General features: G+C 36.6%; 2 protein-coding genes across 3 annotated transcripts in view; one reads left to right on the forward strand and one right to left on the reverse strand.

Moving 5' to 3' along the window:
- The window catches only part of stk26 (serine/threonine kinase 26), a 33,213-nt gene extending 23,646 nt beyond the window's left edge, over window positions 1–9,567 (reverse strand). Inside the window, exon 1 of the mRNA XM_005809415.2 lies at window positions 9,274–9,567. Coding sequence (XP_005809472.2) covers window positions 9,274–9,294 — 21 coding nt within the window. The 5' untranslated portion in view covers window positions 9,295–9,567. The remainder of the gene's footprint in view (window positions 1–9,273) is intronic.
- Window positions 9,568–10,887: 1,320 nt separating this feature from the next.
- On the forward strand, window positions 10,888–15,760 carry LOC102217450 (palmitoyltransferase ZDHHC3-like). 2 transcript variants are annotated; one of them, XM_023345948.1, is made up of 9 exons: window positions 10,888–11,023; window positions 11,729–11,817; window positions 12,291–12,364; window positions 12,623–12,735; window positions 12,869–12,930; window positions 13,131–13,251; window positions 13,336–13,408; window positions 14,037–14,220; window positions 14,904–15,760. In XM_023345948.1, exons 1-9 carry the CDS (start codon window positions 10,899–10,901, stop codon window positions 15,047–15,049), a joined length of 987 nt encoding a protein of 328 aa, XP_023201716.1. In that variant the 5' UTR covers window positions 10,888–10,898; the 3' UTR covers window positions 15,050–15,760. The 2 variants fall into 2 exon arrangements, with proteins under 2 accessions (XP_023201716.1, XP_005809463.1); XM_005809406.3 differs by having other exon boundaries at window positions 14,917–15,760.

The following is a 15,760-nucleotide window of genomic DNA, read 5'->3' on the forward strand; positions in this document are numbered from 1 at the left end:
TGGGTTTTGATCAGGTCCTGAAGCCGCTCTCAGCCTGAAGTCAAACTGAATGGCTCGGAATCGGGACGGATTGTGAATATCGGGTTCTGGGTAAGAGAGCGGGAAAACCCGGCAGAAACGAAAGAGCTGATCCCCTCCTGGAGCTACACAGGATGTTGTGTTTTCCTTATCAAGTGGGGTCGGAACGTCGAGTCCAAATCGTGGAGAGTCAAGAGAGAGCAAATCAACTGCTTTATGTTCCCTACAGTCATATCAACACAGATTGGCTTTCCTCTACCGGCCCCACTGCCGCACTAACATCTGACAAATCTCAAATAAAACGTTTAAAAAAAACAACTACACACAATAATCAATAAATCAATTATTTGCATGATAAATTAAGATGTGCTTGATTATTTCCATTTGAAAGATTTATCGTTTTTCTCTCTGTATACCAAAAGCTGGATGACAAAAATCTTCTGTCTGGTTCTTTGTTGAAAGACAGTTTATTTTCTAGAGTCTTTATATTTAATAGTATATTAATTTTGGATATTTAAAATGTCTTCCCGTTCTAGTGTTAAATGTTCATTAGAATTTATTAATCTGTGAGAATACGTTCTTGCATAATTATGCCCTTGTTACCATCATGGTCTCAAAACAACAATATTATCATTTATCGCAATAACTTCTGGGACAATTTATCGTTCAGCAAAATTTATTATCGTGACAGTCCTACTTGAACCGTGTCAATATATTTCTGAAAATCAATAAAAATACAATTGAACAGGTCAAGATAGGTTTGTGGTCCACACAAAACATGTTCAGGTCTGCCTATTTGAGCTAATTTCAGAAGGAGCCGTTTTAAAATCCCCAGGCAGGCAGAGCTTCGTGGGGTTGCTAGGTAACCGTCTGGGCTTTGCTGGGGTTGCTAGATCTGAATTTAAATACAAGCTGTAAATTGTGCTTATAAAACAAGATGGCTGACATTGCTCTGAACTACAGAAATCCAAGGAGTCCATTGGTGAAAACACAAATCTAGAGTTCCCAATAGTTAAATCTTCATAAAGAAGAAAAAAGGCAAATTGATGAATCTGAATCAACTTGTGAGGTTTGTAATTTTACTCCACAAAATACAAGACAGATGATTGTGTGCAATAAGGAGTATTTATTTAAATATTTTCTGATGTTAATTGGAGATAAAAAAATAAAGATGTTGTAAAACAAGCTGCATGAAATTTCCTGTGTCTCTAACACAATCTGTTGTTTTTTCCAAGCACAAAGTTGCAGACTGACTTTAACAACATTATGTGTGACAGACACAATTTTACAGAGGAAGAAAGGATGGATGAAACAAACAGGTCAGATGGTGCGACTGGTTCTGAATGTAACAACCGAACACTGAGGTGAGTGACGCAGACTTAAAACACTATCATGATCTTGTGGTAACATTAAAAAGTGATTATAAAAATACATCCTTTGCAGTCATGTTTAGTTTAAAGGTGGCTACAGTAAAATTACATTAAAAAAAAATAACTATGCAAAACCATAAATAAACTGAGCATGAATTCTGATGCTGGTGCTGGACTTCAGCTCAAATTGAGGCATTAAGGTCAGTTAGACATCACACATCTGGCTAAACATATGATTTATATACAAAATGTGAATGTATGGCAATTAAAATAGAGTTTTCTACCAAATGTTGAGTCTGTAGTCTTTTGTAACTGCAGGGTTGCACACAATGATCCTGTAATGACTGAAAATATCTATATTCTTCAGATCTGTGGTGCAAGTCAGATGTTTCACCACAGCTTTTTACAGCAGCTTAGTTATTGTACAGCTGATGTGACAATCAGAGCGTCAGCAGATACAGATGTTTTTATTTTATTTAGGTCATTTTAACCTTTTCATACAAAATTAAACAGAATGCTGAAATAACCAAGACAATAAGAGAAAAGAAAATACATCAAAACTGATATTTAAATTCTTGTCAATGGCAAGAACACAAAGTGTATACGCTAAGAAAGTGTAGGTGGCAACAAACAATCATAATCTGTTCTGGGAAATTCTGGGAAAACTTTGTCAACATGCAGTCAGGATCTCATGCTAGAATGAGGCAACACCCAAGCGATGACAAAAAAGAAACTAAAAACAGGAAATTCCACTAACCACTCCAATGACATCAATAAAATTACCCCAACGAGCCAAATCACTGGGTTTCCTGCCAGCATTTCATCAATCAATAACACAATTTCATCATCACTCTGCATCAAATCAGCTGAATCGTCAAGGTTTCACCGCCTGCAGCTAACAGCTAACAGCCATGCTTCCTGTTAGCGTCCTGCACAACCTGCAGCTCTGCGGTAGTTTCACTTCCAGCAGACCGAAGCAGCACTTTTTTATTCAACCTGAGGGTTTGACTAGACAAACGTCAGAGAGAAAAGGCGCTGAAGCGTGAGGAAGGTATTTTGTTTTTGCTTTTTCACAGCGACAGGAAGCAGTGGCATGTAATTCGCCTTGATGTGCAGCCTGTGCAACATCTTCCAGGACTAGGTAATGCCTGAAAACCGTTCTATTCAGGAAGAAATTAACACATTTTCTTGTCAAAAAAGTCAACATTAACAAGTCATTTTAACTTTAACTTATGTAAATGTTTGACTTTAAGTTTCAGAGAGGAAAATTCAGTCACACAAGGGCAAAGGAGAAACGATGTGTGACTGGAGGCAGCAAATGTTACAGTCCAACAATAAAGCTATTGATAACAGACCATAAATGCATTAGAAGTAATGGAGTCAGATGGAAAACTTGTGCAATAATGTCACCCTTTATAAAATTACATCAAGCTAATTTCTCTGCATTACATAATGTTTCTTGGAAAAAGGGAAGCAAAATACAGGGAACAGCGTCAATTATGGCAAATAAACATCAGCGCTCCCTGATGCCTCAGCAAGGCTCTGCCATCTGATGCGTTATATAAATAATCTGTTTTTTTAAACCAACGTGTTGCTTCTTAGTACCAAGTAGTGGTTCAAAACACCAGTGCAAATATTAAAAGACGGGTTTGATTGATTCAATTCCAATAGGGCTGAAACGATTAATCGTGATTAATCAATAGTTGAAATGATCATCAACTAATTCAGAAATCCAATAACCGCTAACTGGAGTATACAGACTCAAATAAAAGGCCAGTTGTTGAATCGACAACGCAGTCAAAACAGTAATTGAGTCAAAACCGTTAAAAAAATATATACATTTTGTATTTAAGTTGAAAAACTGACCTTGTCTGTTAATATTTTCTGCCAAGAACTTCTCAAGTATAGTTTTAGCTTCACCTGGTTCAAATTATGTAAAAAAAAAAAATCTCCTATCAATTAACTTTTTCTGTCCAATTATTAATCCATTAATCTAAATATGAATCAAATAAATCTTTTTAAATGGATGTTAGGAGGATTTGTTAACTGCAGATTCATCCTTTGCTACAAAGAATAAAGTGTAAACCAAAAGAGTCTAATTGCATTTTAGGAAGTAAAATGTTTTTTTTATTATTATTTTAAAAAGGAATTTAACTATTTGGTTGCTTGTTTGCATCTTTGAAATATTTTTAATATTTTATAAAAGAGGTTTAAAGGAAAAAACTGCAGAATATGCAAATTTTTAAAAAATCTGATAAATCATCAGAATAACAGATTAATCAATAACTAAAAACCTTTAGTTATATTCCTAAATGCAAAACATTAATCTCCCATTAAATGAGGATAACTTTTAAAGAGTATCTTTTTATATGCGTCTTAGATTACACTCCATTTGTTCTGGTTGCGATATGGCAGGTGGCACATTTAAAAACTGCAAACCACAAAGAACAAGCAAGGAATTTAATCTGTTCCAGAGAAGACACTGATACTGCCAGACCTGAAACACCTCATTTGTAATCCACAGTTTGAAACCGTTCATGATGACATCACAATAAACCACATAAACAGGCAACTCGATCTTTAGGCTGTCTGATCGTCCCCTTCAGTATAAAGTACCTCACAGGAAACTTTTCTTGTCTTTTACTGCAACCAGTCAGAGAAATTGAGGATTTCTTGGAGCGAACGTAGCAAGAAACGCTGGGGATCAGTCTTTCACTGTCTTATTGTTACGATGGATTTTCGTAACTTGTTTAGGACTGAAACGATTAGTTGGATTCATTGCGATTAATCGATTATTCAAATTATCGTCAACTAATTTAGTAATCGATTAACCGTTAACTGTAGTATAAAGACGGTAAAAAGGGCCATTTGCTGACATGCTAAATGATCAATGCATTTTAAGCAGTGAAATGCTCATTTTCTTATGTCTTAAAAGAGGAACTGAATTATTTATTTGTATATTTTAATATATTTCTAATATTGCATAAGAAGGTTTAAGGGGTTAAATTAAAAATATGTAGAATGTATTTTTTTATCCAAATAATTGGATAATCTTTAGTCCTGTCTCGATAAATTTTGCTGGACGATAAATTGCCCCAGAAGTTATTGTGATAAACAATACTGTTGTTGTTTTGAGACTATTTTCAAGTCATATATTAGTAATGATAGCATAATAATGCAAAAACACATTCTCAAAGACCTATAAACTTTAAATTCTAATAAACTGTTAACACAGGAACTGAAAGACATTTTAAATATCCAAAATAAATTAATTATGAAGTATCTGTAAACCAAACTGTCATTCAAAAAAAGGGTTAGTTCAGACTGAAGCATCTGAAGACTTTTGTCAACCAGTTTTGGGTAGAAAGAGAGAAAAATGAAAAACAATAAATGACATAAATGGAAATTGAGCTTGTTTTAATTCATCATGTGATTGAGGGTTAAAAATTATATATTCAATATAAGGCTGCAACTAATAATTATTTTAACAATCAATTAATCGATTATTTTGGCAATTAATTGGATTTTTAAAATGTCATTTTACAGATTTTTTATGTATCCTCTTAGGCCTTTTTTATACTATATTAAAAATACAGTAAATGATGAAAATAACAAATAATTCAACTTCTTTTTTGAATAAAAAAACCCAAACATTTTATTGGCAAAAATTTAATAACAGCTTTCCTGGAGTGAATTTGAACTAGGTGAAGTTATACGGAGTTTAGAGTAAAACATATTTACAGAAAGTTTTTTTCATCTTAAGAGCAAAATGTATTTATATTTTCTTCAGCTGTCGTTTAATTATTGCTCTGAAGATGTTGTTCTTCAAGTAAACAGCCAGTCTCTATGCTCCAGTTAACGATTAATCGATTACCAAGTTACTAAATGTAATGTTTGTTACTGGTTTCTCAATAACAAGACTTTTTATTTTTGGGCTTTTATAATGTAAAGAACTTTGAATTGATTTGTAAAATGGACTTTGCAAATAAACTTGATTGATTGATTAAATTGGTATTCATTGATCTGATTAATTGTTTAAGCACTAAAATAATAAATCTAATTTCCTTAAATAAAAGAATATAGTTGAATATAGCTCATCAATAACACAACAAATTGATTTTAAGTGCAGAAAAAATAAAGCATGAAGTATTTTTCTACTATTGTGTAAAAAAGTAAAACCCATGACCTTCATTATTAAGCTATATGTGTTGGTATAATTTAACATTTTGTAATCTTTTCCACTCTCCTGCTGCAGCCTGTTCATGCGTAACGAGCTCCAGATGCGGTCTATAAAAAGCGACTGCTATTATGATAAGAACAAGTTACATCCTGACAGCGACGTTTCTGAACGCCAACAATCGCTCAGATAAAATATTTATTGCGGAGACTCTCTGCTTATGTAGGTGTTGGCCTCAGCGTCCTTCAGATAACTTAAAACATCCTTATTGCATTTATAAGGAAATAAAGCGAAAACAACCACTTTACTGAACATCTGAGTGAAAACACAAAGAAAAACGACTAATATCACTTAATTACACACTGCAGCAGGCATGGCTGCTCTTCCTGGCAGGTAAACAAGTTGCTGTGCAGGCGTTGACGCTGCAGCAGCTGCCGGGTGTCAGGTGTGTGTTGACAACACATCTGACCCACCCACCCGGAACAAACAGAGCAGGCGGCACGAGCAGGTCCCACAGGTAGACACACCTGAAAGCCGGCCAAACAGGAGGAGACACAGGAGGCTAGTAATAACTCCCATCCCCTTTTACTGGCAGAAACACCCACATGCACTGTTGTAAAATACAAATTAAAAGCATCTGAGCTTTGCTGAACTTTTACTGAACTTTACTTGAGTATTTTTTTCCTTTCTGACAACTTTTAACTTTTACTTCCTACATCTTGAGAGAATTATCTGTACTTTCTACTCATATTTTCAGATATGTTTTGTTAATAATAATAAAAAACAAAACAATGACGGCAAAAAGTCCATTTCTCGCACAATAAGTGTGTTATAGTAGCGGTAGATGCAACCATAGCAAAACAGAAGAAGAACACACCGGGGTATGAGAAAATCAACATGGATGGATACATTAACACGAGTAACAGAGGAACACATTCAGAGATACAACACATTTACCATATGCAGTCTTATTTAAATAAAAATCCTTCTTAAAAAAATAAACTGATTGTTCTTTGTTGGCTCAAAGAACATTTAGTGATGAATGCACTGTTTTGTGCAATCTAAATTATTCTGATTGAGATTTAGTTTGAAGAAAAACTTATTTTTCTTTTTAAATCGCATAAGTATTTTTTTATAAATCTCTATACCAACACAGAGCACGTTGTGAGCAAAAGAAAAAAATAACTTTTAAAGTATTTTTAAAATATTTTAAGTCATTCTGTATTCTTGAAGGTGAAAATTACTTTTTACTTTTTGTACTTGAGTACAAATGAAAACTTGTACTTTTTTAAAACTTTTACTAGAGTATTTTTTAATACAAACCTCTGTGCTTCTACTTAAGTAGAGAACGTGAGAACTACTTTTGACACCACTGATTTATGATTTATGTCCTAGAAAACATTTTTGTGACCTACAGCTGTACACTGGGCAAAGACATTGAGAACAATAAAACCCAAGAAGGTCCAATAAAAACATAACAATAGAGGAGATAAACATGGACACAAACTGGAATTCCTCGCCTCAGACACACCCAGCGTCTTATCTTTAACCCAGATCATGCAGCAGATTCAGAGGATGAGCTATTAATATCCCAAGTGGTCATCATGGAAACCTCGCCAACAAATATCAAACTGTCATGAAGTCATTTTAACACGAGTACGGGTTGAAACTATAAACACAAGGATAATGGATAACTAAAGTTCAGATTACGGGTTCCAATAAGAAAAAGATTGGTGTGACGTAAAATATTCAGGCGGAGAGGCTGCAAAGTCCAAACAAGCAAGGTCCAACCAAGATCACCAAGCAAGAGTCACTGAGGAGCTTTAACAGTCATTCAGGATCAACATGATGATATTATAAAATAAAATCTGTTTTGGAACAGTTTCCAGTAAAGTTTTAAAAAGTTATGATTTCAAAACCTCTAAAGGTGCATTCACTTCATAGTCCAGTAGATTTGGTTCGATTCGGACCAAAATTGTAACATTTGCTACATTTTCAGATGTTGCGGTTCACTTTCACGCTGCACCGTTTCAAACGAACCACACTAATTGAAAACCCTGTTCCCCTCCTCGCCTGTGGGGGCGCTGCACCTCTAACTTCCACAGGAAACGAAACAGAAACTTCTGAAGAAGACATTAGTGCAGCTTCCCTGTTCACAAAATGCAAACAAAAACGGAACAGTATCAAATTTTAGCAGTTGTATGATTACTTTTATGTCTTCTCCAACGCACCTCTTGCGTTTGTTTTGGTTGCATTTACCCAGAATGCCCTGCGCTGTAGACTGCTTCCAGCTTTTGGAGCGGTCTCTGGTTATACTGCATTCACACAGCACCAGAGTTCACTTCATACCTGGGTTTTTATTGGACCAGCGTTCACTCTTTTGGTCCGCATCAGATTTCAATTACGCATTCACACCTCCACAAACAAATCAGACTTTCTACATAAACAAACTAGAGTTCAATTAAAGCAGACTAAACAAAACTGGTGTGAATGCACGCTAAAATGTTCCCTTGATTTGTTTAAGGGGATGCCAGAGAAAATCAGCTGTTTGGAAAAACGTCTTTCCAATGGTTGCTACACCAGCAGACAGTTATTAGCTAATTGAACTTTTTAAAGATTAGATTGAGAGAAAATATTTGACCAAATAATCATGAAAGAACTGCCATTGAAGTTTTGTTTACAGTATATTTTAGATCATTATATCAAAAGTTATGTCAGTTACACAGATAAAATTATATTGGTTTCTCACAATCTCTGTTCAAAAGTGAAGGACGTTTTGATGGCTGGATTTGACAAAGTTGAATTATTTTCTTGTTTTAGCTTCTTAAATGTCGGAAATTCATCCTGAGCAGCAACATCACTTAATGGCAAATGAGATCTTAGCATTATAATGTTAGTAGAGATTATTCTGGAGAAACTAGAACTCTACGAAGTCTAACAATTTAAACATAATTGTTTCTTTCCACTGTCCCCCTGTGCTTGAATACGAGACTCAACGCAAAGATTTAATACAATCTGTTTTCTTTGACAAATTGTTTTAAAATAATCATTTTAAGATTGAGCATCTAAACTGAACCATGACTGGATGCAGAACTGTTTATATTTAGATTTGAATATGAATCTGACTGTAATTTCTGGGCTAAAACAGGGTAATTTGGTCTATTTTGGACCTGTCCAGTACAGTAAAATGCTACAACTTTTGTTGTGAACTAGTGTAATATACACTAAATAAAAGTACAGACTTAAACCTTACGAGGGAGCTTAGAAACCAAAATATGAGCCATTTAAAGGCAACATTTGGTTTTATTTAAAGAAGTAAACACAAAAGGTCACTGCAACACAAAATGCTGAGGCTCAGAGTTAAATTGGACATTTTTAAGAGAACAAACAAGTCAGTATAAACACCAAAACAGTCACTATGGAGAAACTCAGTCAGTCAATGTGAATGATGTCAACTATAGAACCGAGGCAGAGTTTAAAGGACGTATGAATGGAAAGCTTTCTGGTCGTACTGGGTGTGGAGGCTGGAAGGTTTATTTGAATACAGGTTCTGTCTTCAGGTGGAAACGGCCTGTGGTTGCACAACCCTTTCTTCCTTGTTGCCAAACTGCTTCACTTTACTCGTTCAAACCCAGAAAACAAACTTAGTATACATACATAGTAAAAACGAGCCAAAAATGAAACGCTTCCGTCCACCTTTAGACTTACCTGCATACCAGGGACGTCCATAGTTACTTCGACCTCTTTTCCTCCTCCTGGCTCCTCTGTTTTCTTGCTTTCTTCCTTTCTTTCTCCTTTCAGCTCCTGGTTTCTTATTCCTTCTCCTCGTCGGGTTTTTTTTTTTAACTCCACAAAGTCCCCTCTGAAACGGGTGAACCGGTTTGACTTCGAAGCGGAGGAATATTTCCGACACACAGACAGCTTTGTTTGGCAGCAGAGTGAAGCGGACAAACTCCAAAACTCAAAGTGTGACACAGAGAGTCTGCAGCTAGGAGAGAAAAAGAAAAAAATGCTGTTGAGCAAACAAACGAGGAGAAGGACGAGCCTTTCTGAGGGAGGAGCGACAGAAAGTTCAGTCTGAACAGGAGAGTCTGCTGCCTCCCTCTACTGGCTCCCATCTGGCCCAGAAAGCGTGTTTCTCATTTGTTTTGCACTGTGAAATATTTCAGATGGTCTAAAAAAACCCATTAATAATACACAATTATTAATGTATATTAATAATATATGTATGTAAAATGACATACATTTTAATATCATACTTGATATCTATATTTGATCTACAGTGTGTCATACATTTTATATATATAAAATGTAAAAAAATAAAATAAAATCTTACCAAGTAATTTTGGTTTAAATGAAATGTGAAGGAATTATTGACTTTAAACAAACTGTTATTACTTGCTGAAAACTTGCTGAAAAATTTGTAGGTTTGTTTTGTCTTATTTTAAGTGTATTAAGATTTTTGCACTGAAAACTAGACCAAAAAAACTTAGCACGATTTTGTGCTTTTGCAGTGTAATTTCATTTAAAGCTGCAGTATGTGACTTTTAAAAAAATATATTTTTGTACATATTTGTTGAAATATGACAGTATGGTATGAGACAGATAACCTGTAAGAAAATGATCTCTGCTTTCTCCCAGTGCTTCCAGTGCTAACTAAAAAAAAAACAATCAGAACTGGGGGGAGGGTCTTAGCAATGTCCGTTATGCCTGTGTGTGTGGCTCCTCCCCTACTCTAAAAAGAACCTGTTGTGAATGCTAATGCTAGTTAGCATGGCATCCAATGACAGGGATAAACGGTTTTCTTGTAAAGGCGTGTTGTTTCTTTGCCATTAGCACATTTAGCAGAGTATTCATGAGATTGATTTACAGCGCAAAGACCCTCCTCCTGGCTCCTGATTGGTTGGTTTTTACTGGCATGGTGCATTTTTTCACATGGCGATAGTAGCTAAAGGTAAAAGTGTAGAAGTTCTATCTTTTCAGATTAGACATTATACTTATTATATTATGTCTATGGTGGTATCAATCCGAGCTCTTTGGCTGTTAGATGTTACTGTTGATCATTTTGAATCTAAATGCTTTTTTAAACTTGTATTTTTGAAACAAAAGAATATGCTATTTTAAACATTTTACTTATAATTGGGAATTTACTTGACACATTCTTATGTGAAGCAAAGCGTATTTGTTGCGATGTTATTTTGGTACTTTTTAAAACTAAAATACAGGTAAATCCAGTTGATATTGTAGTTTCCTACGGCCCGCGAATGCACCGCCAGGGTTTCGTCCTGACGTAATCGACAAACGTCGAGAAGGGGGCGGAGCCCGACGGAAAGATGGCGTTTTTACGCTGTAGAAGAGATCCCTGTGGTGTTATTTGCCTGGTTTTAACTTATTTCAGCGTGTTTTACGCGGACTATGTGGTCATACAGTATGTTCTCATCCCTGCCTACGCTGACAGGTCAGTAACGGAAGTTTTAATCCCGTTTAAACCGTTTAAAACAGCCGACATGGCGTCTGTTTCTGTTCGCTGCCTCTCCATTCATTTAGCAAACAGGTCTGACAGCATCCCGAGTCTACTCCGAAAACGGTCGTTTTATAATGTATCTTTTTTACTTTTAATCACAAGTATCAGCGAGTGTGTGAGTTTAAGGTGGATATTTGTAATAATTAAAATCAGATAAATCCTTTTAAAAGACAACAAACAAAAACATTAGCTGTTTGCTAACTGGGTTTACGTCAGTTGATGTCATCCTGCTTGTGCGTTTTTTTATAGAGCAACAAAATCTCTTGAATATGAAAAAGAAAAACTTGCTTTAAGTTTTAAACTTGTTTATGATGCAGTTCGTTGGCGACAGCTTTGAACATTTTAAAGTGTTGATTTAAAAAAAACAAACTAAACAACAACAACATGAAGCTGCTTTCAGTTCTCTTTTTCTTTACATGTGATCATTGACCCATGTGACCCAGTCTGTGAAATCATCAGTCATGATAGAAACACTTTCTTTTATTTCCAATGCACATAAAAAAGCTGGTTTTAAGGGAACAAAAACACTTAAAAGGTTGAACCGCAGATTGTTTATTCAATGCATCTGCTGTAGAATAAACTAAATGTTTGTTTTCTGAGACACTAAGTGAATTTTCTCCTGCTGCTTCTCTCTAACAGCGTTTGGGGAATGCTGCATGGATCCTTGTTCAACCTGATCCTGCTGCTGCTGCTGGCCTGCCACTCCAAAGCCGTCTTCTCAGATCCTGGTTGGTCAAAGTCACTAAACGCTTCAGCTGCAGACTCTTTTCTTCACAGTTACTGTTGCAACGCTTGGTCTTAGTAATCATGCATACAAACTTTATTTAATGTTCTGTCAGTTAAACTCACAAAGAGTTTAAATTCAACTGTCAGACTTACTTTATTTTTTAAACCAACAACTCATATCTGTCTGATGTGTGAAATATTTGCGTTTAAGAGCTAACCAGGGTTTTGTAATCCTTTAGATTTGTAGTTTCATTCCAGGTAAAGCAAATTATCAAGTAAAACGTTAATATAACTCGGAGCTGAGCGATACACAACTAGACAACACTGCAAAAACACACAATTTTACCAAGTATTTTTGTTTCTAGTGTAAATATCTTGGTACACTTAAAATAAAACAAAACTAACTCACAAGTAACTTTTAAGAAAAATGTAGCAATCTGTCTCTGCGTTTCGTGTTTCGTATCCGTGTCTCCAGGCATGGTGCCGCTCCCGGACACGGCCTTGGACTTCTCAGACCTGCGATCTCAGTCGTCTCGGATGAACGAGCGGGTCAGTTTCTCACCATCTCTGTTCAAAAGTGAAGGAGGTTCTGATGGCTGAGTTTGATCAAGTTGAATTATTTTCTTGTTTTAGCTTGTTAAATGTTGAAAATGTGCCGTTTTCTTAAATTCTATTTGGCTCCTGATGTTTGGTAAAAAAAAAAAAAAAAGAAAACGGTCCATGCTGGTGAGTTGAGAGGCCCTGGTCGGTTCTGACTCGATCGGTTCTGCAGAACCTCTGTGAGCCTCTGGTGGTTGTTGTTGTCAGGGCTGTGAGGGCTGGACTGTGTGCAGCCGCTGCGAGACATACAGACCTCCCAGAGCGCACCACTGCAGGGTCTGCCAGAGGTGCATCCGCCGCATGGACCATCACTGTCCCTGGTGAGACCGCACACGTCCATCCATCCATCCATCCATCCATCCATCCATCCATCCATCCATCCATCCATCCATCCATCCATCCATCCATTTTTTTCTCTTGTCTTCTTCATCTTCCTCTTCCTCCATTTTTCAGGATCAATAATTGTGTCGGGGAGTTGAACCAGAAATATTTCATCCAGTTTCTCTTCTACACCGGTGAGTCGCTACAGAAATCTGTTCTCTCCATTTTTACTGTGATTAAAAAAAAAACAAAAAAAACAAGCAGTTCTTCCACCTTTAATCACTTTTACCAACAAACCAGACAAACCAAACTGCCTGGTTTACTGGAATCAGACCTGAACTGGGTCCCAGCTCAGACCTGGCTGAGTCTTGTGTTTTCATTTGTGTGCATGCAGGCGTCGCCAGCCTGTACTCCATGGTTCTGGTGGTGTGGGCCTGGGTGTGGCGGATCCGGAACGAGAGGGAAGGCGACGCCGACAAGGAGGGAGACGAGTCGCCGAGCAAACATCTGATAGTGTGAGTTCAGTGGACAGCAGGGGGCGCACCTGTGGGTGTTGAAGCTTCCTGTTCACGGTGCGTTTCCTCTTGTCTCTGGGTCAGAGCTCATTACCTCATCCTGCTGGTGGAGTCGGTTCTGTTCGGGGTGTTTGTCATGGTCATCTTCTACGATCAGGTAGGAACGGCTCTGTTTCCTGCCTCTGAACTGATCCTGGACTCATTTACCTCCAAAAACACAAAATCTTACCAAGTGTAAATGTCATAGTACACTTGAAATAAGACAAAAGTAACGTAAAAGGTCATAGAGGCTTATTTCAAATCGATAATTCCTTAATAATTGAAACTAGTCCCATTGGCAGATTATTTAACTTAAAACAAGACATTCTTCCCATGTTTCAGTATTGAAAATGCTTGAATGCTTCTTGAATTTTACTGTGGGAAAAGTTTACAAACCCTGATATGTTTATTTAAGATATAAAAAACATGTTTTTAAAATAAAACTCCTCAACTGGTTCAAATTCTGTAAAAAAAAAAAAAAAAAAAGAAAAAGATAAATAAAATAAATGTTGTTAGAAGCATTTATTTAGCTGCAGATTAATCCTTTAGCAAACACAAATGATTAAGTTTTTGCTGAAAAATTAGACAATGAAATTTTTTTGTTTCTTGTTTAAAGAAGTTATTGAATTATTTGTTTATTTTCATCTCTTGAAGCTTTTGATTTATTTTATATAAAAGGCTTAAATGAAAACTGTTTTTATTTGATTAATGGTCAGAATAATCAATAATTGGTCGTCTCCCCTCAGCTGATCTCCATCATCACTGATGAGACTCCCATCGAACAGATGAAGAACCGGCTGATGATCAGAGACCGGAGCTCTTCCTTTTCCTCCTCGCCGTCCTCCGCCTCTCCGCAGCAGCCGCCCCATCACCTGCCGCACGCCACCCGCAAGCCCAAGCTGGCTCTGCTGAGGGAGGTCTTCGGAAGAGGTGGGTGTCGATCCGTCTTCACTAAAACTCCTCATCCTGGCCAGAGATGGGAAACCAGAACTGCTTCTCTCTGCCTGCTTAACGATCCCGCTTAATGTGTGACGTATTTTTACGCGCTCCGTATTTTGCTTTGAAAAATATCCAAGATGGCGGCCTGGCAGAAGCGCTCCAAAATATGTTAACATAAAAAAAAAAGAGGCAACTTAGGGTGCGTTGCAAAATGTTCAGAACTTTAATCACAATGAAAGGAGAAAATACCTGCAACATCCTCAAATACTTAACGAATGTATCGTGTTTGATACGTTGCTTAGCAACAGCGGTGACTCGGGAGCAGCGTCTCCTGCTATGAATGTCCCAGGTGACGTTAAACTTCTCCTCATCCTGGTTATTGCATTAACCTGAGAGCCATACTGTACGAAAAATCTCCTTCTAATATTAACATTTACACTCATATTCCGTAAACTTAAACATATTTTCTGACGAGACTCATTTATTAAAATGAAACATGTTTCATGTTAAAATGTTAATTTGAAGGAGGGATTCTTATTGTTCAAGCAAGTTTTAATTTTCTCTGAATCAAAATGAACACAGTGCATATTTGAATTAAAGAGTTTATTTCCTAACTCAATGAGAATCAATAAACTAATCGATTTCCATCCCTAACAACATTCCCGACTCATCAGCTTCTTTGTCCAGGTTCGGTTTTCTGCTGGCTGCTGCCGCTCCACTCCAACCCGCCATCAGCTGGAGGAATCATCTACTCCGCCCTGCCCGACTACGACGTCTGACCTCCAACCTCCGGCCTCTGACCTGTGAGCGGAGGAGCTGATGTTTGTGTGCGAAGAAATGACTTTGCTGCCTAAAAATGATGTCTCATCTTTCAGCTGAGAGGTGAAAATGAAGAAGGGATGACTGAGCAGAGCCTGTTTGCATTCAGATGGTGAATGAATGAATGAATGAATGAATGATGCACTGAGTCCTAATGATTTTACCCTCCAGGACCTAAAGAAGCGGTTTAGCTTCAGACTTATCAAACACTTTTTACTGAATTCCTGTGACGAGGAAACGACACTGAGCTTCTTGTGGCCCGAAGTTTTACGACCAGCAATTCCTCAAATCTTTATGTATCTATTTATAGCAGCATTTCTCTGGAAACTGGGAGAATCAATCCGTCTTTAATAACTTTTGTCCTGGTTTAAACGGTAACCATGCAGAACTCATGCAGTGTGTACATCAGGGATGGACCGAATGTGTCAAACTTCGACTAATATTTCAGTACATTACTTTTTAAAAATCACAAAATGCAAACATTAATAGAAAAATGATTAATTTTTGGTATTGAATATTAATCTTGTTGCACTGCTAAAAACACTTTCCAATAACAATAAATCTAATATAAATAATGGTGGTTTGTATTCCTGTCACAATAAGACATTTTTCTGGACAATAAATTGTCTTAAAAGTTATTACGAAAAACGATTTTATTGTTGTTTTGAGACAATTTTCAAGTAATATAATAGTAACGTAATAATACAAGAAT

The sequence above is a fragment of the Xiphophorus maculatus genome, chromosome 14 (genome assembly GCF_002775205.1).
Source record: "Xiphophorus maculatus strain JP 163 A chromosome 14, X_maculatus-5.0-male, whole genome shotgun sequence".
Classification (NCBI taxonomy): domain Eukaryota; kingdom Metazoa; phylum Chordata; class Actinopteri; order Cyprinodontiformes; family Poeciliidae; genus Xiphophorus; species Xiphophorus maculatus.